A 24,303-nucleotide genomic window follows, 5' to 3' on the forward strand; every position below is an offset into this window, starting at 1 on the left:
TGCCTTGGTGATGAACTCCTGAGCACCTGGCACCTTAAGCCTTGTGCCCTCCTGGCGGAAGCGCGTGCTAAAGCACCCTCCACGTGGTGCCTGAGCGCCTCCCTCATGACGTCGGCTAGGTCAGAGGCCCTCCAGAGGAGATCCCCCGAGCCCAACCTAAGGGGGGTGCCGGGCATGCCTTCCTGTGCGAGAGAGGGAGGCGCCCCATCGGTGGGCGCATGTCCTGAGGTGGTACCGCTGGACACCCCGCTCTCCTGAGGTTCTTGATGGAGCAACTGCTTCTTCTTCTTGGGGACAGCCTCAGGAGGGTAGATGGCGCCGTCATTGTCTGGATTCTCGCCTGCCGCAGCCTGGTAGGCGCGCTCGAGAGAGCACACTACGTCCTTCTCCTCGAAGGCGACCGTGATGATGTCACGGCTCCCTGGCATCTTGAGGACATTGTAACCATGGTGATTCATCGCCATGAACTTCGCCAGGGCCGGATATCCAAGGATGGCGTTGTAAGGGAGACAGATGTGGGCGACGTCGAAGTCGATGAGCTCTGTGCGGTAGATGTCGTGCTGGCCGAATGTGACAGGGAGGCGGATCTGCCCTATGAGGGTGGTGCAGCTGCCGGTCACTCCTGAGAAAGGCTTGGTGGGCTGCAGCTGGTCATAGGGTAGTTGGAGGCGGTAGAACGTCTCGATGGACAGAACATTGGGCCCCGCACCACCGTCGATGAGGGTCTTGGTGACAAGGACGTTCCTGATGACGGGCGAGTAGAGCATCGGGAGGGCACCGGCAGTTGCCGCACACTTGAGCTGGTCAGACGAGCTGAAGCTGATGGTGCACTTGGACCACCTAAGTGGACGCGTGGCCCCGAGCTTGGGAAGGGCCACGTTCACTTCGAGGGCAAACTGCTTGAAGATGCGATGAGAGGCAGGGGCCTGAGCGCCGCCCAGGATGCAGCCGATGGGCCGAGGCTCCTGGAAGCCCCCAGCCCCTCGTCCTGGTGGTGGTCTTCATTCCTTCTTGGTGGTGGTGGCAGCGGAGGGAGGCCAGCGTTGCCCCAAGGGCGGTCCTCACGAAGTTGGTCCCTCCATGGGCCCTCGCGAGGCTGGCCCTGCCAGCGTTCCTCACGAGGCTGATCGGGCCACTCCTGGAGAGGGCCGTGCTCGTCCTAGCGTACTCCACTCCGGCCTCCTCCGCGGCCGTAGCCTTGATCATTGCACTCGGGGCGACGACCGAGGCGCCCGTCGCGGATGGCTATGCACGTTCTAGAGTACGTAGAACGGCCGGCTACCCTTGGATGACTCCGGGTGATCATAGCCACGCTTCATCTCTGGTTCTGCCGCGAGCACGGCTGCCCCCTTGCGCTTCACGTCCTTGGCCTTGCCTTTCTTGTCCTCTGGATCTGCCTCCGGGAGCTCGAGGAGGGACAAGCGCCCTTCCTCAGCTCTCGCACACTTTGTCGCCATGTTGAACATCTCCAGGGTCGTGCATAGGTCTTCGTGTATGGCAAGCTCCTCCTTCATCTTGACGTCGCGGACGCCATCAGTGAACACAGATGATGGCCTCGTCCGACGCCTTGGGGATCTCGAGACGAACGTTGTTGAAGCGCTGGATGTACTTCTGCGGGGTTTCCCCTGGCTGCTTCTTGATGCGCCGCAGGTCACCCGCAGCCGGCGGGCGATCGCGAGTTCCTTGAAAGTTGGCGAAGAAACGCTCACGCATCTCGCCCCAGGAGGAGATCTATCCCACGGGCAGGTTCAGGAGCCACGAGCGCACGCCATCCTTGAGGGCCATGAGAAACCAGTTCGCCATAACCTTCTTGTCACTGTTGGCCACCTCGATACTCAGCTCGTAGAGCTGCTGGAATTCAGTAGGGTCGGGGGTGCCGTCGTAGCGTGGAAGCAGGTCGGGCTTGAACTTTCCTAGCAAGACAACGCTACATAGCTCCGGAGTGAAGGCGCGGCAACCCGCTGTGGTCATGGGTGCCCGTTGTGGAGGTGGAGCTTGATCTTGGAGCTCGCGCGCCACCACCACAGGCGGTGCGTGGTCTTGACGCGGCGGTGTTGGGAGCGCACGCGCCTCTCCTTGCGACCGCTGGGCCACCTGGCAGCTTTCTTCCTCATGCGCCGGCGCCCTGCATGGTGGGTCGCACCGTGGGGCCTCGCGCCTCGGCCCGAAGGCGACGTCTTGACGGGGAGGCGGAGGAGGTGCTCCGTGGGCTACATCACCCGCAGCAGGTGGCGGGTGAGGCAACAAAAGAGACGGTGCAGGAGAGCCCCTGCGGCGCCGACGAGCTCGGCGATGCGGTCCAGCTAGTCTTCATAGAGGTCGTCGATGGGGCGGTAACGCAGGAGCTCGCGTGCCATGAGCAGTGCAGCCTGCGCGCCCGCCGAGCCGTGACGAGCGTGGGACGATGAACCAGCCGGAGTTAGCGACGGGGTGGCGGTGCGCCCATCACGCCGCACGGAGGGGTGCCGCGACGAAGCTTGCTGCTCGTGCCCCGCCGGGCCGGTGGCGGCGTTGGCGGCAGGCGACGGGGAACAACGGGGAGGCCCACCAGCAGATGTCGTCTGGGCGACGTGGGCAGCGAGGGTGGCCCGACGCTCAGCACGGGCTCGACGGGCGTCAGCCATGGAAGCGGTGGAACGATGGCGAGTCGACCGACGGAAGAGAGGCTCCGATGCACCCCTACCTGGTGCACCAAATGTCGGATCACAGGTTCCACAGACCCTTGAGAGGTTCGAACTCTGGGGTGCGTGCGAAGAACTCGTCCTCCCCAGTCTGCCTGCTCGCTAATCTCACGGCCTAGCTCGATGAACCGAATGGATGAGGTACACCGCAGTTTACCCAGGTTCGGGCCACCTTGCGGTGTAAAAGCCTACTCCTGCTTTGTGGTGGATTGGCCTCGTGGGGCTGAGGATGAACTAGTACAATGGGCGAACAACCTCAGGAGGAGGAGTGTTCTTATGCTCCATGAGCTGGTGGGTGTGAGGATGATCCGAATCTCCTCCGTGCTATGGTGGTGGTGCTGCTCTATTTATAGTGGCCTTGGTCCTCTTCCCAAATGTAGGTGGGAAGTTATCCCACAACGGCCAAATTCGAAGGGAGACAACTAGTACATGCTATCCTGAAAAAAGTAGTCTTCAGTTGCGAAAGCCTCTAGTCATGACACCGTGGTGGGCTCGGCGATGACCTCCGTCCTGGCGGTCTTGGTCTTGTTGCACCGGAATGGAAACCTTTGGCTGATTCCTCGGGACTCCGCGCCTGCGCTTGCCTCTTTAGCACTAAAGAGGAAACATGTACACTATGCTCGCTAGTGCCCGCCTGGCCTTGGTCGTCATGGCTCACGTCATCTGATCCTCGCGAGGTGAGCCTTGCATAGATATCTCCGCTCCTCGGGAGCCAGCCTGGGGAGGCCGCTCCCCGTGGAGGTCTTGGTGTCGTCCGCCTCGTGAGGCTTGGCCGCTTGCGAGGGTCTTGAGTTGTTGATGTTGAAGCTGGGCCATACCAGGTCGTCGACGGAGCCACTCCGTGGGCCGTAGGCAGGCAAGTCTGGGTACCCCCGTTCCCAAAACGCCGACAGTTCTCTTTCATATCATCAAGTACTTTCTTGACATCATCTATGGGCATGCCCATGATTGTTCCTCCTGCAGCTGTATCAAGCAGAGTCTTTGACATATGATTCAAACCAATATAAAAGGATTAATCATTCCTCCATTCCATGGTTAGGACAGTTCCTTATGGCTTCTTTCATTATATCCAATGCAAGCGCTAGTTGCTCACGTCCTTCCTGCTTTAAACATGTATCTGAGAACATAGTTGCGTAATTTTTGTAGGTAGACAAAATTTAGATAAAAATTTGTTGCAATAATCAACCCAAGACGTTAATTTGCCTCTAGGTAAAGCTAGAAGCCCTTCTTTTACTTTTCCTCTCAAAGAGAGAGGAAATAGATGCAACTTCAAAGCGTCTGGGTCATAATCTCTAATGCGTGTCATGTTGCAGAATTCAATAAAATTATGCAGGTGCATACCAGCATATTCAGAAGAAGAGCCTCCAAATTGGTCCAATGGAACCATGGAAACTAAGTTCTATTTAATCTCATACTCAGTGGCTGCAACCTTAGGTTGTGCTATAGGTTCACGCATAAAGTTATTGCTGGGAGTAGCAAAACTTCCAAGATTTTGAGCCATGGTAATCTTTTCAACTAACAAAACTTGCACGAAAAATAAACTTAACTAAAACAAAAGTAAAAACTAAAACTAAAACCAAACTTTAACAAATAACTCTAAACATAAAGACTAGGAACACTCAACTCCTCCCCGACAATGGCGCGAGAAAAAGGGCTTGGTACCTCCTTTTAGTGATCTGGTAAAGGAACAAAAAGTACCATGCACCTATTTCCCCAGAGGCGACCCTGGGTTATCGAACCCACGAGAAGAAGGCTCCCTTGAAGCGATGGTTCTAGCAAGCTTTCATTAAAGGATTAATTCCAGCTTTTGACCAACACTAGTAGAAAACGGGACATTAGTCCCGATTCGTAAGGGCCTTTAGTCTCGGGTGTGCAACCGGGACTAAAGGCCCCCTTTTTAGTCCCAGTTGTGTTACGAATCGGGACTAAAGGGGCTCCACATGGCCGCTGCGGAGTGCTCAGGCAGGAGGACCTTTAGTCCTGGTTGGTAACACAAACCGGGACTAAAATGCAGCCACGCGTCAGGCGCTGCCAAGCACTGGAGTTTAGGTTTTTTTAAAGGGGGGTTTAGGGTTTGGAGGGTTCAGGGGTTTCATGTTGTGTTTCCCTTTTATTTTGGTGTTTACCATTCAATTCTTTTTCATTTAGGGTTTTCATTTTCATTTTATGTTTTCCATTCAACTCGGCGCTAGCTACTACATATAGCAATGAAGGAACCATTACACAACATCGTCATGAATATAGGAAGTGACCTCTCTTTCTCCATGCTTGGTCGAAAAACAAGTTTTTGTATATCTATTCAACGCTACTACATATAGTACCCATTCATGCATATATACAATACAACATCTCATATGATCCCTAATATCTAATTACCAAAATCACATTCCAATTCCCGATGGTATTCTCCGTTTTTAGCTATGACCTCTTCAAGTAAGAATCCCGCCAATTCCTCTTGAATTGCTCGTATGCGATCCTTTGGAAGGAGTTCGTCCTGCTTCCATTGGATCTAATTTAAAGAAGGGGGGTCAACATGTATATATATATATATACAAATGAAACTCAACACAATTGATGGTAATAAAATAAAGTTGTGAATATTTTTTACGGACTTCAAGTTGTTCTAAAATTCTGCCCTTCTCACATGTCTCTGGCCAATGAACTCGCAAACGTAGTATCCACATAAATTATTCCCGTCTTCCTGCCTCAAGCACTTTACGAGGATAGAGTTCAATCAAAACAATAATCAAGCATGATAATGGTACTGAAATTAGAATCAAAGAGAGATGTGCGGAACTAGCCAATACTACTTACATTGAGGTGTCGAAATCGCAGCTCATCTTTCCATTCACCCCTAGCCTGCTTGGTGAACTCTTTCCAAACCCTGCCCGACAAAGAAAATGAATAAAAGAATTATTAATTACTTGATATCAGGAAATGAATAAAAGTTGCCGATATAGTGCGATGATGATTGAACTTACCTCTGGAGCATTTCACTCATGCCCGCCCATATCTGAGGGTCTTTACGTTTCGAGTCCATGACAAGTACTAATCCTGCGTCAACCTGAATGACTAGAAAAATAAAGTGGAACCTGCGCACGCATAACTCATCAATTACACTTAACATCAAGTAAGCGAAACAGAATGTGTACAAGATAGTAACACTCACTGGAAGTTGTAAGGAAACAGTATTTCCCTTCTGGTTTGTTGTGCAATGAACGCCTTTAGCAAGTTATTCTCAGTATCATTGGCGTTGTTTGCTACCGTAAATTCATGTATGTTATTTGGGTTAATGAACCCAAGGTCATAGATTTGTCCTCTTTTGCATTTGAAAATATTCAATCTACATAATATAGTGAGGATAATTATACATGCAATGAATGAGCTGAGCTAGAGACTTAATTACAGAAATAATAATTACAGACAATAGCAACTGATGATATTTATCGAGGGCGTCTTGATTGTATAACAGAAATAATTCATTAAATTCAACGTCTATCTCCTCATCTCCATTGAAGTAATGCTCATCTTTAATTCCCACCATGAGAAGGTTGCTCCCTTCCTTTGAGGCTTCCATGTACCACTCATGCAATCTTCGCATTTGTGTTGGTAGATGCTAGAGCTCCTCAGGTCTGATGAGAGGCTTCCCGTGCTCGTATCTGTATGCTAAATCAGCCATGTGGAACTCTCCATGCTCGCCTAAGTATTGACCAAGAGTGAAACCAATATCATGGGCCGCTACCTCCGGATCATAAACGATATCGAAAGACACCTTGAGCGGGGGGCACGATTGGTTTTTTTGTTCTCTGTGCTAGGGAATTGTTTCCCCCTTGCACTACTACTACTTCCCGCCCGCTGCACATGTTCTCTATGCGACTTGATAATAGGGCGGTCATAGTTAGATAGTAGCGGAGGCAGCGGTGATCGCGTAAGGTTTTCCAGACAGCGCTTCGCTTTTGTCGGATCTATTTTCTCCTTTCACTCGGGCTATGTCTATGCAAGCTGGCATTTCACATCGGCATCCACGAGCTTCTTGAGTTCCTCATCACTCAGTTGGCATGGTAACTTGGTAGGCGCCTCCTTAACGCTTATTGTACCTGCTACTTTGGATTTCTTCACAGTTGTACAACTAGCCACCGCAGCGGCGGTTCTCTTCTGCCGGGGCTGAGGGAGCGGAGGAGGTGGAGTCTACTGAAGGGCCTCCTATGGCAGAGTCTGCTCACGCGACGGAGACAGCTGAGGCGGCGGAGTCTGCTGACACAACAAAGACGGCTGAGGCAGCGGAGTGTGCTGACACGGTGTGGACAGCTGAGGCAGCGGAGCCTGCTGACGCAACGGAGACGGCTGAGGCAGCGGAGATAGAGATGGATTGGAATTGTGAGGAGTCTGCTGAGGGGCCTCCTCCGGTGGAGTCTGCTTATGCGGCGTCCAATGTGGAAGCACGATGTGTTCCTTTCTCCATAGAATGGTAGTGCTTCTGGCATATCCCAGTTGAGTCTCCCCTTCAGCTCTAGTGAAGTTAAGCTCCAGCTGCTCAAATCCGTTGGTAACTTCATCCACCCCGACAACAGCATAGCCATCTGGAATCAGAGAGCAATGGTAAGTTGCATCAGGTATAGGAGGTAAGGAAAATCCGACCGCCACCTTCATGGATATGCTCATGCATTTCGCTTGTAGATCACAATGTTCCCTCTGCGTGATATCATCCACGGGGTAGTGAGGAGCCGCGATATCATCTGTGGGCCGAACGAGCTCCGTGGAAGACACGCTACTTTTCCGCTGAGATGGTGGGCCGGAAGTATCGAATGCAGGATCTTCGTGCCGCTGAGATGGGTCGATAGCTTGCTGGCTGGTAAGTGCCTCTGTTTTCTTCTCCTACAACGCTAATTTTTCTTCTATCTTCTACAGCCAGTCTGCATCATGTTTCTTTTTTCTCCATCGTCTTCTATAAGTGCCACTGCAGTCGGGAAACCCAGCCTTCCACGAAACGGAGCCCGATGTGCCTCGTGTTCATCCACTGTGTTTAGGATTCCCGAGGGAGCGTGTCAGCTCATCGTTCTCTCTGTCGGGATGGAACTTCCCATCCTGCATGTCCTTGAATGCATCTTGAAGGGCTTTGATGGGTGTTGCAAGTTGATCTTTTGTATAAATACACTTCCCTGTTTCTGGGTCCAACGTTCCCCCATGCCTGTAGAACCAAGTGTTTGCCCGTTCGGTCCACTCCAATGGCTCTAGAACGATTCGTTTATCAATCAGATCATTCTCATTTTTCTCCCACTTAGGTCTGGCAACCTTGTAGCCATCTGACCCCGTAACATGATGATATTCCTTCTTTGCAGCATTGTCCTTATTTATTTTTGACATTTTCTTAGCTTCATCCGATGTCTTGTACTTCACAAAGGCGGGCCAGTGATCTTTTATCTTCTCATATGCTTTGGTGAATGTTGGAATCTTCTCTTTCTGGGCATATTCTTGGTGCAATCTTTTCTTCCAGTTGCTGAATTGTTGGGCCATCTTCTTAATAGCCCACGCCTTGACTTTTCGCTCTATAACTTTGTTATTTGGATACACCTCTGGCGATAGGGTGGAATTGATCATGAGCGTACACTACAAAAAAACCACTTCCATGATGATACGTGTTTGTCGCAATAGGTCACGTTTTCTATCATGCATGTACATCCATGACAATTTTATGACAGAAACAAGATAGTAATACTTGTGCTGTCGTAGAAGTGTTAAATGACAATACTCATATTATCATCACGGAAGTGTCCACTTCCATGACGATAATCGACGCGTCATGGAAGTGGTTTCGTCAAGGGTAACCGACACGTGGCATCCACCGTAATGGGTCACCGTCAAGCTATCGGGTCCGGTTTTGGATCCGATAACCCATTAATAGCCCGGACCAATGGCGATTTTCCATGTGTAAAATTTTCATTGGACGAAGGAACCACGTGTCAACTCCTCGGCGTGACAGATGTCAGTTGTCCAATGCACAGGAGGCGCTTATGATACGTCGACATGTGGCAAGGCCCAAACATGGTCCATTTAGGTTAAAAGGTTGGGTCTGTCAAAATAAGTGGGCCGACCCATTACCGACCTGCTTGCGTCTAGTCCATTCACATCCATGACCCATACAAGTTATGCAAAATCGGCCCATCAAAGGCCCATTGTAGATTTGACACCAACCCCGGCCATTGTCAGATCCAGCCCGCTATGTCTTTGGGCTCAATTGCGACCCGAGTTTCTGTCGGCCTATTAGCAACCACTACAAAAAATACACTTCCATAATGATACGTGTTTGTCATAGTAGGTCACATTTTCTGTCATGCATGTGCATCCATGACGATTTTATGACAGAATCAAGATAGTCATACATGTGCTGTCGTAGAAGTGTTCCATGACATTACCAAAATTATCATCACAGAAGTATCCACTTCCATGACGATAAATGCCGCATCATGGAAGTGCTTTCGTCAAGGGGGACCGACATGTGGCATCCACCGTAACGGGTCACGGTTAAGATATCGGGTCCGGTTTTGGATCCGATAACCTGCTAACAGCCACGACGAATGCCGATTTTCCACGTGTAAAATTCTCATTGGCTAACGGAACCACGTGTCAGCTCCGCGTTGGCATAGGTATCACTCATCCAATGGCGAGATGCGCCTATGATATGTTGACACGTGGACCAGCCCAAAAGTGGCCCATAAAGATTAATTGGGCCGGCCCAACTAAAGGCCCACAAGATTTAGCGGACCATAATGGGTCGGCCCAGCTAAAGGCCCACAAGATTTTGCAGACCATAATGGGCCGGCCCAGCTAAAGGCCCAACATTCTCAGTTAAGGCCCATATGGCTAGTGTCAAATCGGCCCATCAACGGCCCGTCCTAAACCTGTCATCATCGCGGCCCATGGTCACTTCTGGCCCGTTAACAGTCCGGTAAGTATTTGGGCCGAATTACGGCCCGGTGTGTTTCCGGCCTATTAAAGGTCCTGCTTCAGTTGGGCCCATTTATAGGCCATTGAAACTTTCAGCCCATAAATGACCATGAAGGATTTGGGCCATATTCGGCCATGTGTGAATTCGGCCTGTTAGAGGCCCACTATAGATTTGGGCCACTTTCAGCCTGTTGTGACTTTCGGCCTGTTAACGTCAGACGAAACCCATGGGCCATATGTGGCCCAACGTCACATCGGGCCTACTAAAGGCCCATATAAAAATGACACTAATCAAGCCCGACCGAACTTCCGGCCTGTTAAAGGCCCATGTAGTAGGTCGACATTTTCAACCCGTCTGAATTTTGGGCTGTGAACGATCCGCATTGTAAATGGGCCACCATTTCGGCCTGCTAAGACCAGTGGGTTATTTGGCACGGTCAGGGCCCAATCTCACTTTCGGCCTATTAAAGGCCCATGTTTTTATGGGCTCAAGATATTTACACCTGTAAATAGCCTATTGTTACTGAGGGCCCAAATTATGTTTAGGCCTGTTAAAGGCCCACTATGGGCACATGCCTACTAGAAAAATATGAAAGCTTATGCAGATTTAGGCCCAGATATTTTTAGTGGGCTACATGAAAATTTTGGCCCATAATCGTTTTTAGCCCAATTGGAATGGGCCCGACGAATGTTGGCATGTTGGGCTCCTACGAAGCTTTCGGCCGAATACATTACTAAGATAAACCTACACTATACAAAAATAGCGTCGTAATTACTGCAGCCTTGGCAGCATCATAAATGCTGTATCACAACAAAATAAATTCCAGCCATACAACAAATGGCCTGTTGGCATAAAGTTTACAGTCCTTGCAGATAAAAGCACCATCAGATGTATAGAAGCACAGATCATTTGACCTGAGTGCTAATGTTTCAGGCCATAGAATCTGATGGAGCAGCACGACCTTCCCCTTTTTGCGCCATTGCTCTTAAACAACGACGCAAATGTCTGATAGTCTGGTTTCAAAACCATTCATATCTTGACGACATTTTTCAACCACTATTCTTGTTTCCGAAATGACGTCCATTAGGGATTGGACTTGTGTCTGGAGCACAGATATATCACTTTGTCTAGCTGGAAGATTTCGTTCAGTAGGCGATTTGGAAGAGGTTACCTTGACAACCAACCTAGAATTACGCAGGAAGGTGCTTTTTGCACTGTTAGTGGAGAGATACTGATGCACCGAAGCAAGAGGTGACATTGTGCCTGTGGTAGCCTCGGCACCTTTAGGTGGTTGTAGCTGTTCAATCATTTGTTCCATAGCTTGCTGAAAGTTTGAACTTGTAGATTAGTGTACCAGATAAGTTACTAATGAGACAAAAACAAACAAAGTAGGTTTCACGTTTATACATAACTTATTTCAGTGAACTATTGTAATACATTAACATGTATTGTAGTGCCAACTACATAATAAAATCACTTTTGGAACATATGTCCATGTAGCATGCCTACTGTATTGTCTATTTCCTCACATTTGTTGACATCTAAGGATAAAGAGACATGGTTTAAAGTAGGATGAACAAAGTATGACATCATTCATATCATGGGCAAACAAATATAAAACAAACATGCTATTGTATCATTGTGTGGGCACGTGAACATCACAAATAGATTACAGATCAAGACCAAAAGAATATCCTTCATCTCTTTTAAACCATGTAAGGTGAAATGATACATTAAGACAACTGTGTATAAAAGTGAACAGAGTAACTGACATTGGCTGCAAACCAAGCAGTTAAATGAACACATCACAGTACCAATCAGTTCAAAGGCAGGTGTAACACCCCGGATGTAACTTTCCATATTTGTAACTCCAAATCTTGCCATTTTTGGCTATGTGTTATGATATTCCCTTCGTCGTCAGGTTTTGTCTTTCGTTTTGCATTTTGTTTTGTCATGCATCTCATATCGTGTCATCATGTGCATTGCATTTGCATACGTGTTCGTCTCATGCATCCGAGCATTTTCCCCGTTGTCCGTTTTGCAATCCGGCACTCCCACCTCCTCCGGCGCACCCCTCTAGTTTTCTTTTCGTGAGCGGGTGTTGAACGTTCTCGGAATGGACCGAGGCTTGCCAAGTGGCCTTGGTATACCACCGGTAGACCACCTATCAAGTTTCGTTCCATTTGGAGGTCGTTTGGTGCTCCAACGGTTAACCGGGTAACCGCAAAGTCCGTTTGTGTGTTGCAGCAAAAACCCCCTCCAAACAGCCCAAAAACCCTTCTAAGTCACTTCCATGCTCTAGGTCGTTCGATCACGATCGTGTGGGCGAAAACCGTGCCTCATTTGGACTCTCCTAGCTCCCTCTAGCTATAAGAACACCTCCCCCCCTCCGAAATTCCGGATCCCCGAAACCCTAGCCCGTTCCTCCGCGCCGCCGGACGTGTCTGCCGCCGGCCGGGCGAAACCCGCCGCCGCCCACAGCCAACCCCAGTGCGCCACGTTAGCGTCCCGCGCCCACATCGCCGCCGGCCCGCCGGGGCCCGTGCGGGGCCCTCCCGGCCCGCGCCTCCTCCGCCCCGCGGCCCGAGCCGCCGCCGCCCTCCTCCCGCGCGCCTCCGCGGCTGCCAGCCCCGCCGCGTCGCCGTCCTCCCGCGCCGCCGCCGCCGGCGACGCCGCGCCCCGTCACCGGCCGCCGCCGCCAGCGCCTCGCCGCCGTGCCCGCGCCGCCCCGCCTCCTTCCTCTCCCTCGACGTCGCCCTCTCTCCCCGCCACGCCGGCCCTTTCTCCGGCGAGCTCGGATCCAGCCGATCCAGATCCCACGAGGAGGTTGACTTTCTCCCTCTCCCGAAATCTCCAGGTCATGAAATATTTGCAATATATGCTCTTGTTGATCGCATCATAACTCTCTACATATAACTCCGTTTCGTGCGTGTAATATATCGAAATGTTCGTATCGTGATGCTCTTCATTTTGTTCCATTGCACAATGTTCATTTGAGTCCATCTTGATGCCCAAATATCTGGTGCAAGAGTGCTAGTTGCTGTTATCTGCTGTTACTTATCAGTACTTAGGGTTTGTTATTTTTGTTGCATTTAATCTGTGCATCTTATGGGCATGAGCTCTACATGTGTTTTGATGTATGCCATGCCATATTTAGAGTGGTGTATGCTATGTATTTTTGTGATCTCTGTGGTGACTAGCACAAGCATGCAAACTAGATTTCGTGATGTTTCTGATTTCAGGGACTTAATAATTTTACTAAGTCTGTGACTGCTGTTATTTTGTTGCTATGTATCCATGTGGCTAAAGAGAGATCCATGCTCCTTTTGGTTATGTTCAGTAAGGATGTTTTGTAGATTGTAGTTGATCCATTCATGCCCTTGTTTACAATTATGGAGTGCCCTAGCATGACTATATCTTGCTCTACTTTTGCTATAAAATATTTCTGGCAGATTGTTAACATCGTATCTTCTGGTTGCCATCATATCTTCTGGTCCTTTTTGGCTTATGGTCAGTTAGGGACTTTTGTCGTATGCATTTAGTAGATTCATGCCGTGCCTTGTTTTGCTATGTTAAGTTCCTGTAGCATGTTGATTCGTGCTCTGAACATTGCTACCTGATGTTGTTTCAGCCATGTCCAGTAATTTCACCAAGTCTGTGAACCTGATATCTTTTGCACTTTTGCCGTGCTTGTTTGAACCTGTTATGTTGTGGTCTAGCCGTAGCTCAGTGTTCATCTTTTGTCAAGCATCTCCTGTAGATTACTGCCATATGCTTTGTTGCTATGTTGGAGTGCTGTAGCATACTTTCTTGAGGTATTCTAAGTGCTATCATGCTGTTAATCGCAGATTCGTGTCATTCTTGTTTTGCTTGCCATTTGCAAACCGTGCATCCCTTTCCGGTGATATTTATATCGATTTGAACCGAAATAATCTCATCTTTCCAGTGGCATGCTTGGTTTGCCATGTTACTGCCTTGTTCATCATTTTTTTCCGGAGCACGCATATGCATCGCATATCATATCTCGCATATCATACATGTTTTGCATCATGTTGCTTGTGCATTTCTCGTGATTGATTGTGGTTCCGTTGCTTGTGTTCTTGTTTTGGGTAGAGCCGGGAGACGAGTTCATGAACGAGGAGCCTGTTGAGTACGCTTACGAGGATCAAGCTTTCGACAACTCTGAGAACCTTGCAGGCAAGATGACCATACCCTCGAAATCACTTCTATCTTTGCTTTGCTAGTTGTTCGCTCTATTGCCATGCTGCGCTACCTACCACTTGCTATATCATGCCACCCATATTGCCATGTCAGCCTCTAACCATCCTTTCCTAGGAAACCGTTGTTTGGCTAAGTTACCGCTTTTGCTCAGCCCTTCTTATAGCGTTGCTAGTTGCAGGTGAAGTTGAAGTTTGTTCCATGTTGGAACATGGATATTATGGGATATCACAATATCCCTTATTTAATTAATGCATCTATATATTTGGTAAAGGGTGGAAGGCTCGGCCTTATGCCTGGTGTTTTGTTCCACTTTTGCCGCCCTAGTTTTCGTCATATCGGTATTATGTTCCTTGAGTTTGCGTTCCTTACGCGGTTGGGTGATTTATGGGACCCCCTTGATAGTTCACCTTGAATAAAACTCCTCCAGCAAGGCCCAACCTTGGTTTTACCATTTTCCACCTAAGCCTTTTTCCCCCGGGTTTTCGCGAGCCCGAGGGTCATCTTTATTTAAACCCCCGGGCCAGTGTTCCTCTGAGTGCTGGTCCAAACTAGAGCCACTTGCAGCGCCACCTTGGGGAAACTCGAGGATTGGTTTTAGTTGTACGCAGTGTTAATCCGGTGTGCCCTGAGAACGAGATATGTGCAGCTCCTATCGGGATTTGTCGGCACATTCGGGCGGCTTTGCTGGTCTTGTTTTACCATTGTCGAAATGTCTTGTAAACCGGGATTCTGAGACTGATCGGGTCTTCCTGGGAGAAGGTTTATCCTTCGTTGACCGTGGGAGCTTATGATGGGCTAAGTTGGGACACCCCTGCAGGGTATTATCTTTCGAAAGTCATGCCCGCGGTTATGAGGCAGATGGGAATTTGTTAATGTCCGGTTGTAGAGAACTTGTCACTTGACCCAATTAAAATACATCAACTGTGTGTGTAGCCGTGATGGTCTCTTCTCAGCGGAGTCCGGGAAGTGAACACGGTTTGAGTTATGCATGAACGTAAGTAGTTTCAGGATCACTTCTTGATCATTTCTAGCTTCGCGACCGTTCCGCTGTTTCTCTTCTCGCTCTCATTTGCGTATGTTAGCCACCATATATGCTTAGTGCTTGCTGCAGCTCCACCTCATTACACCATCCTTTCCTATAAGCTTAAATAGTCTTGATCTCGCGGGTGTGAGATTGTTGAGTCCTCGTGACTCACAGATTCTACCAAAATAGTTGCAGGTGCCGACGATGCCAGTGCAGATGACGCAACCGAGCTCAAGTGGGAGTTCGATGAGGAACGTGGTCGTTACTATGTTTCTTTTCCTGATGATCAGTAGTGGAGCCCAGTTGGGACGATCGGGGATCTAGCTTTTGGGGTTATCCTTTTTTTCATTTAGATTTGACCGTAGTCGGTCTATGTGTGGATTTTGGATGATGTATTAATTATATTTATGTAATGTGTGAAGTGGCGATTGTAAGCCAACTCTCGTTATCCCATTCTTGTTCATTACATGGGATTGTGTGAAGATGACCCTTCTTGCGACAAAACCACAATGCGGTTATGCCTCTAAGTCGTGCCTCGACACGTGGGAGATATAGCCACATCGTGGGCATTACAAGTTGGTAATCAGAGCCATCCCCGACTTAGGATACCCCTGCTTGATCGAATCGCTGGCGTTGTTGAGTCTAGAACAAAAATGTTTTGAGTCTTAGGATTATATATATCGGAGAGTAGGATTCTTTTTACTCCTGAGTCCCTTCGTCGCTCTGGTGAGGCCTCCTGACGTAGAAGTTTTGACTCTTCTCTCCTCAAATTTCACTAAAAAAAATTTAGGATCACACGGGTATCTTAGAATCGTTCCGATGGTTTTGTGACGAGAACATTGTTCTTGGTGCCTCCTGACATTTAGGGGTTGTGGCAGTGTCCCGGGGAGTTGAGCTCCGAGGTGTTGTCGTCACAATTTTATCGTTGCAGTTCTGGAATACCTGAGTTTCGCCGACATCGAAATCTCTTTTATGCAGTAGTTGGTGAGATCACCTCGACGCCACCCAGTACTGGGGCGGGAGTTCGGGAGTTTTGCCATAACTTGTATAACGGATGCTTTTAGAAGGTTGAGGTACACGATTTCCGAAGGTTTCTTGGTTATGTGTTGACGGATGGATACAGCTGGATCTAGGGATTGCTAGTTTGGGTGATATATTTTGTGTCCCATGTATCCCCAACACCAGATTGCATAACCAGAAAGTTTCAGGAGTTTATAAGTGGGAATTCAAGTAGCTCCTAGGATATCTTTCCGACAGACGCATGATATGAGATTGGGGTTCGACGTCTAGTGGTCCGCCTTTCCACGGTTGGTTTTACAGTGGTCTCGTAGTGTCTTAAAGAGTCCTTGGCTATGCCGACTCGGGGACGCTTCATATGTCATGTGCACTGCCTTGTACATGATGGTGCTGTACGATCGAGCCCGTGTGGGCCCCACCACAAAAACTTCGGAAGAAATCACTATCATATGTTTGTTCCGGCTTAGTCTGCAAGCCAATACTTTGTTTTGTTTTGAATTGTGGTATTCGAGTTGCTTCGAAGTCAAATGTTGATTCCATACCTTTTCTAAGTGGCTTCTCAACTTAATGGAAGTGTGATGATTTACTATGGAATTCATTTGTTCATCCTCGTTCGAATGTTTATTGTGAAGACTATATGTTGCAATTTCTATTCGTTGATTCAACTTGACTATTTGTCTATCAAGATGCTAACGGATGTCACCCTCTTCAGGATGGCTCCGCCAACGCGTCAGAATCCGGATCGCAATGAAGGGAGTCAGGCGAACCCTCCGCCAGCACCTCCGCCTCCGGAGGCATGGCAAGCTATCATGGCAGCCACCAACGCCAATGCTCAGATGATTCTGCAACTCTTGCAAGAATGCACCCAAGGGCAAGGCAATCAAGGAAATCAAGGTCAAGGCAACAATCAGCCTCACTTCGCTACCCTCAACCAGTTTCTCGCAAATCAGCCCAAGTCTTTTAGCTACTGTGCCGAGGCTACAAATGCCGATGATTGGCTCGTGGACATCAACAAGCATTTTGAATGTAGCAATGTCAGGCCTGAGGACTTTGTCAAGTTCGCTTCTTTTCAGCTCAAGGACCAAGCTGCTGATTGGTATCAACAATACAAAGATTCTAGAGGAGGTCGTGTGATCACTTGGACTAACTTATGTCGGGACTTCAAAGCGCACCACATTCCACAAAGTGTTGTTGAGAGCAAGCGTGAGGTGTTCCGCAATCTCAAGCAAGGCAACATGTCTGTGTATCAATTCAACATCCAGTTTCAGAAACTTGCTTGCTTCGCTAAACAAGACGTTCCTGATGAAAAGAGCATGATCTATCACTTCAGAGGTGGCCTTAGAGAGGATCTGCAGTTAGCTCTCGTTCTTGTTGAGCCTACTCAGTTTGATCAATTCTATAACATGGCACTGAAGCAAGAGGCTGCCCAGCTCAAGTGTGAGGCTTCTAAGAAGAGAGTCAGGGACGCAGTTCAGTCTTCTTCTTCCTCACTAGTGGCTGCTAAGCAACAGAAGTTCTGGTTGCCTCCTCCTCCTCCGTTTCGCCAGCCTTACCAGCAGAAGAACAAAGGTGGCCATGGATCTTCCCACTCTTCCAACCCTGGCTATCAGAACAAGTCTCAAAATCAAGCTCCAAAGTCGAATGCTCCTTATCATCGTCCACTCTCAGAGGTGACTTGCAACAAGTGTCAGCGGAAAGGTCACTATGCTAACAAATGTTTCAACCAAAGGCGCCTTCCGCCTCCTCCTCCTGTGAGATCTTCCAGCAATGCAGTGGTCAAGCATAATCCAAAGTCTGCTAAGGTGAACATGATGAATGCAGCTCAAGCGGAGGAATCTACTGATGTGATAATGGGTAATCTCTCAGTTAATGATATTCCTGCAAAAGTTCTTTTTGACACTGGTGCATCTCTTTCTTTCATTTCAAGACCTTTTGTTGCCAAGCATGAGTTTGTGACGGAAAAGATTCCTATCCCGTTGAAGATTGTGTCCCCGGGTAAGCAAATGACATCTAATAATTGTGTCCCGGATGTTTCCATCAAGATGGGGAACTATAAATTTCTGTCTAAACCAATTGTTCTTGGTGACTCGGATATTGATCTTATTCTCGGGATGGACTGGCTTTCTAAGCACCAGGCTCAACTTGATTGTGCTGCCAGGGAAATTCAATTGACACACTCTTTTGAGGATGTGATCATTTATACCGCTCGTGATGAAACCATTCGGTTGTTTTCTCTCAATGAGAAGGGCGAATTGAATGCCATCTCTCAAATTCCAGTCGTTTGTGAGTACCAAGATGTCTTTCCAGAAGAGCTTCCGGGTATGCCTCCTCACCGGCCAGTTGTGTTCGTTATCGATCTTGAGCCTGGCACTGAACCCGTTTGCAAGCGTCCATACAAGCTTGGACCCAAGGAGCTGAAGGAATTGAAGAAACAGCTCGATGAACAAGAGCGTCTGGGTTTGATCAGACCGAGTTCATCTCCGTGGGGTTGTGGTGTTCTTTTTGTCCAGAAGAAGGATGGCACGGACCGACTTTGTGTCGACTACCGTCCATTGAACAAGAAGACAATCAAGAACAAGTATCCACTTCCCAACATCAATGAGCTATTCGAGCAACTCAAAGGTGCTAAAGTATTCTCCAAGCTTGACCTTCGTATGGGTTATCATCAGATTCGCATTCGTGAAGAGGATATTCCCAAGACAGCATTCAGAACAAGCTTTGGTTCTTATGAATATACTGTCATGTCTTTCGGCCTTGTCAATGCTCCTCCAACATTCTCTCGGATGATGAATTTCATCTTCAACCCCTATACCAATGAATTCGTCCTGGTGTATCTCGATGATATCTTGGTCTTCTCCAAGAATAAGAAGGATCATGCCAAACATTTGCAATTGGTGCTCGACAAGCTCAGAGAATATCAATTTTATGCTAAGTTTTCCAAATGTGAGTTTTGGCTCGATGAAGTTCTTTACCTTGGTCACATCATCTCTGCCAAGGGCATCGCTGTTAATCCCAAGAAGGTGTCTGCAATTGTGAATTGGGAACCTCCTCAGAATGTCAAGCAGCTCCGCAGTTTTCTTGGTCTTGCAAGCTATTGCCGAAGATTCATTGAGAATTTCTCTAAGATTGCAAAGCCTCTTTCCAACCTCCTCCAGAAGCATGTGAAGTATGTCTGGTCTCCTGAGTGTGACGTTGCTTTCAACACTCTCAAAGAGAAACTAGTGACAGCTCCTGTCTTAACTCCTCCTGATGAATCCAAGCCATCTGAAGTTTTCTGTGATGCTTCTCTCCAAGGTCTCGGTGCTGTGTTAATGCAAGAGAAGAAAGTTGTGGCCTATACCTCTCGTCAGTTGAAGCCCAACGAGAAGAACTAACCCACTCACGATCTTGAGTTAGCGGCAGTTGTCCATGCATTAATAACATGGAGACATCTCTTGTTGGGAAGACAAGTGGACATATTCACCGATCACAAGAGTCTCAAGTACATCTTCACTCAGCCCAACCTCAACCTCAGGCAAACTTGATGGGTCGAAATGATTCAAGAGTACAATCCGAGTATTGAATATACTCCAGGCAAGGCCAATGTCATTGCAGATGCTTTGAGCAGGAAGGCTTATTGCAACAGCTTAATTCTCAAGCCATTCCAACCGGATCTTTGTGAAGCTTTCCGCAAGCTGAATCTCCAAGTTGTTCCTCAAGGCTTTCTTGCCAACCTCATAGTCTCTCCTACTTTGGAAGATTAAATTCGTGAGGCACAACTCCTGGATACCATGGTGAAGAAGGTGAAACGTGGTATAGACAAGGGTCTTTCCAAATACAAGTGCGATCGCATTGATGACAGAGACACTTTATTCTTTGAGGACCAGATTGTGGTTCCTAAAGGTGATCTAAGGAAAGTCATTATGAATGAGGCGCACAATTCTCTTCTTTCCATTCATCCTGGAAGTACGAAGATGTACCATGACCTCAAGCAGTCGTATTGGTGGACTCGAATGAAGCGAGAAATCGCTCAATTCGTGAATGAATGTGATGTCTGTCGAAGGGTGAAAGCAGAACACCAACGACCAGCTGGTCTCCTCCAACCTCTTGCTATCCCAGAATGGAAGTTTGATCATATCGAAATGGACTTCGTGACTGGTTTTCCCAAGTCCAAGCGCGGAAATGATGCTATCTTCGTTGTCATCGACAAGCTTTCTAAAGTGGCTCATTTCCTTCCAATCAAAGAATCTATCACAGCAGCTCAGTTGGAAGAGCTATACACCTCCAGGATTGTCTCCTTACACGGCATTCCACAATTGATATCTTCAGATCGTGGAAGCATCTTCACTTCTAAGTTCTGGGACTCCTTCCAGAAGGCCATGGGCACCAACATTCGCTTCAGCACAGCTTTCCATCCTCAAACTAGTGGCTAAGTCGAGCGAGTCAATCAAATCCTTGAAGATATGCTCAGGGCTTGTGTCATTTCCTTTGGCATGAAATGGGAAGATTGTCTTCCATATGCCGAATTCTCCTACAACAACAGCTTCCAAGCGAGTTCGGGCAAGGCCCCATTCCAGATCCTCTATGGCAGAAAGTGTCGTACTCCTCTCAATTGGTCAGAGACTGGTGAACGCCAACTTCTTGGCAATGACTTAATCACAGAGGCTGAAGAAATGTGTAAAGTCATCCGTGAAAATCTCAAAGCCGCGCAATCGCGCCAGAAGAGTTACTATGATAGTAAGCACCGTGATTTGGCTTTCGAGATCGGAGACCATGTCTACCTCCGCGTCTCTCCAATGAAAGGCACTCGTCGTTTCGGTATCAAAGGGAAGCTTGCCCCTAGTTACGTGGGTCCTTTCAAGATCATTGGCAAAAGAGGCGACCTCGCCTATCAACTTGAGCTTCCTTCCAACTTCGCGAACGTGCACGATGTGTTCCATGTGTCACAGCTCTACAAGTGCTTCAAGACGCCTGAGCGCACCATCAACTTCGAAGAGATTGACCTCCAAGAAGATATGTCTTATCATGAGCACCCCGTTGCTATTCTTGAAGAAACTGAGCGCAAGACTCGCAACAAGTCAATCAAATTCCTGAAAGTGAAGTGGTCGCACCATTCCGACCGAGAAGCCACCTGGGAACGCGAGGACCACCTCCGTTCCGAATATCCGGAGTTCTTTCAGTCCTAGATCTCGGGACGAGATCCTCTCGTAGTGGTGGAGTGTTGTAACACCCCGGATGTAACTTTCCATATTTGTAACTCCAACTCTTGCCATTTTCGGCTATGTGTTACGATATTCCCTTCGTGGTCGGGTTTTGTCTTTCGTTTTGCATTTTGTTTTGTAATGCATCTCATATCATGTCATCATGTGCCTTGCATTTGCATACGTGTTCGTCTCATGCATCCGAGCATTATCCCCGTTGTCCGTTTTGCAATCCGGCACTCCCACCTCCTTCGGCACACCCCTCTTGTTTTCTTTTCATGAGCGGGTATTGAACGTTCTCGGAATGGACTGAGGCTTGCCAAGTGGCCTTGGTATACCACCGGTAGACCACCTGTCAAGTTTCGTTCCATTTGGAGGTCGTTTGGTGGTCCAACGGTTAACCGGGTAACCGCAAAGTCCGTTTGTGTGTTGCAGAAAACCCCCCCTCCAAACAGCCCAAAAACCCTTCTAAGTCACTTCCATGCTCTAGGTCGTTCGATCACGATCGTGTGGGCGAAAACCGTGCCTCATTTGGACTCTCCTAGCTCCCTCTAGCTATATAAACACCTCCCCCCCTCCGAAATTCCGGATCCCCGAAACCCTAGCCCGTTCCTCCACGCCGGCGGACGTGTCCGCCGCCGGCCGGACGAAACCCGCCGCCGCCCGCAGCCAACCCCAGTGCGCCACGTTAGCGTCCCGCGCCCACATCGCCGCCGGCCCGCCGGGGCCCGTGCGGGGCCCTCCCGGCCCGCGCCTCCTCTGCCCCGCGGCCCGAGCCGCCGCCGCCCTCCTCCCGCGCGCCTCCGCGGCTGCCAGCCCCGCCGCGTCGCCGTCCTCCCGCGCCGCTGTCACCGGCCGCCGCCGCCAGTGCCCGCGCCGCTCCTTCCGGCGCCTCGCCGCCGCCTCGCGCCGCCGTGCCCGCGCCGCCCCGCTCCTTCCTCTCCCTCGTCGTTGCCCTCTCCCCCCGCCGCGCCGGCCCTTTCTCCAGCGAGCATAGATCCGGCCGATCCAGATCCCACGAGGAGGTTGACTTTCTCCCTCTCCCGAAATCTCCAAGTCATGAAATATTTGCAATATATGCTCTTGTTCATCGCATCATAACTCTCTGCATATAGCTCCGTTGCGTGCGTGTAATATATCAAAATGTTAGTATTGTGATGCTCTTCATTTTGTTCCATTGCACCATGTTCATTTGAGTCCATCTTGATGCCCAAATCTCTGGTGCAAGAGTGCTAGTTGCTGGTATCTGCTGTTACTTATCAGTACTTAGGGTTTTGTTATTTTTGTTGCATTTAATTTGTGCATCTTATGGGCATTATCTCTACATGTGTTTTGATGTATGCCATGCCATATTTACAGTGGTGTATGCTATGTATTTTTGTGATCTCTGTGGTGACTAGCACAAGCATGCAAACTAGACTTCGTGATGTTTCTGATTTCAGGGACAAGTAAAATTACTAAGTCTGTGACTGCTGTTATTTTGTTGCTATGTATCCATGTGGCTAAAGAGAGATCCATGCTCCTTTTGGTTATGTTCAGTAAGGATGTTTTGTAGATTGTAGTTGATCCATTCATGCCCTTGTTTACAATTATGGAGTGCCCTAGCATGACTATATCTTGCTCTACTTTTGCTATAAAATATTTCTGGCAGATTGTTAACATGATATTCAATTTTGCCAAGCTTGTTGTAGTTGATCCATACATGCTATGTATTTGATCTTACCATTCATAGCTTCAAAGACATGCCATCTTGCTGTAGGTATGCTTTTTTTGTCATGCATTGCTTTGTTATGAGTGCATCAAGCTCACAAAGATGCCCTCATAATGTCTGTTTCTGCCATGCTCTGTTTTCTGCTAAGTCTGAAACCTGTTAACGAAACTTGCTATGTTTGCATGGTTGCCATCATATCTTCTGGTCCTTTTTGGCTTATGGTAAGTAAGGGACTTTTGTCATATGCATTTAGTAGATTCATTCCATGCCTTGTTTTGCTATGTTAAGTTCCTGTAGCATGTCCATTTCGTACTCTGAACATTGCTACCTGATGCTGTTTCAGCCATGTCCAGTAATTTCACCAAGTCTGTGAACCTGATATCTTTTGCACTTTTGCCATGCTTGTTTGAACCTGTTATGCTGTGATCTAGCCGTATCTCAGTGTTCATCGTTTGTCAGGCATCTCCTGTAGATTACTGCCATATGCTTTGTTGCTATGTTGGAGTGCTGTAGCATAGTTTCTTGATGTATTCTAAGTGCTATCATGCTGTTAATCGCAGAATCGTGTCATTCTTGTTTTGCTTGCCATTTGCAAACCGTGCATCCGTTTCCGGTGATCTTTATATAGATTTCAACCGAAATCATATCATCTTTCCAGTGGCATGCTTGGTTTGCCAAGTTACTGCCTTGTTCATCATTTTTCTTCCGGAGCACGCATATGCATCGCATATCATATCTCGCATATCATACATGTTTTGTATCTTGTTGCTTGTGCATTTCTCGTGATTGATTGTGGTTCCGTTGCTTGTGTTATTGTTTTGGGTAGAGCCGGGAGACGAGTTCATGAATGAGGGACCTATTGAGTATGCTTATGAGGATCAAGCTTTCGACAACTCTGAGAACCTTGCAGGCAAGATGACCATACCCTCGAAATCACTTCTATCTTTGCTTTGCTAGTTGTTCACTTTATTGCCATGCTGCGCTACCTACCACTTGCTATATCATGCCTCCCATATTGCCATGTCAGCCTCTAACCATCCTTTCCTAGCAAACCATTGTTTGGCTAAGTTACCGCTTTTGCTCAACCCTTCTTATAGCGTTGCTAGTTGAAGTTTGTTCCATGTTGGAACATGGATATTTTGGGATATCACAATATCTCTTATTTAATTAATGCATCTATATATTTGGTAAAGGGTGGAAGGCTTGGCCTTATGCCTGGGGTTTTGTTCCACTCTTGCCGCCCTAGTTTCCGTCGTACCGGTATTATGTTCCTTGAGTTTGCGTTCATTACGCGGTTGGGTGATTTATGGGACCCCCTTGACAGTTCGCCTTGAATAAAACTCCTCCAGCAAGGCCCAACCTTGGTTTTACAATTTGCCACCTAAGCCTTTTTCCCCCGGGTTTTCGCGAGCCCGAGGGTCATCTTTATTTAAACCCCTGGGCCAGTGTTCCTCTGAGTGCTGGTCCAAACTAGAGCCACTTGCAGCGCTACCTTGGGGAAACTCGAGGATTGGTTTTAGTTG

General features: G+C 48.2%; 1 protein-coding gene across 1 annotated transcript in view; it reads right to left on the reverse strand.

The window, feature by feature from the left end:
- Nucleotides 1–7,691: 7,691 nt before the first annotated feature.
- The window catches only part of LOC141027076 (uncharacterized), a 135,521-nt gene continuing 118,909 nt past the window's right edge, over nucleotides 7,692–24,303 (reverse strand). The window contains exon 2 of the mRNA XM_073503996.1: nucleotides 7,692–8,254. Within this exon, the coding sequence (XP_073360097.1) occupies nucleotides 7,692–8,254 (563 nt within the window). The remainder of the gene's footprint in view (nucleotides 8,255–24,303) is intronic.

This window comes from Aegilops tauschii, chromosome 7, assembly GCF_002575655.3.
Source record: "Aegilops tauschii subsp. strangulata cultivar AL8/78 chromosome 7, Aet v6.0, whole genome shotgun sequence".
NCBI lineage: Eukaryota > Viridiplantae > Streptophyta > Magnoliopsida > Poales > Poaceae > Aegilops > Aegilops tauschii.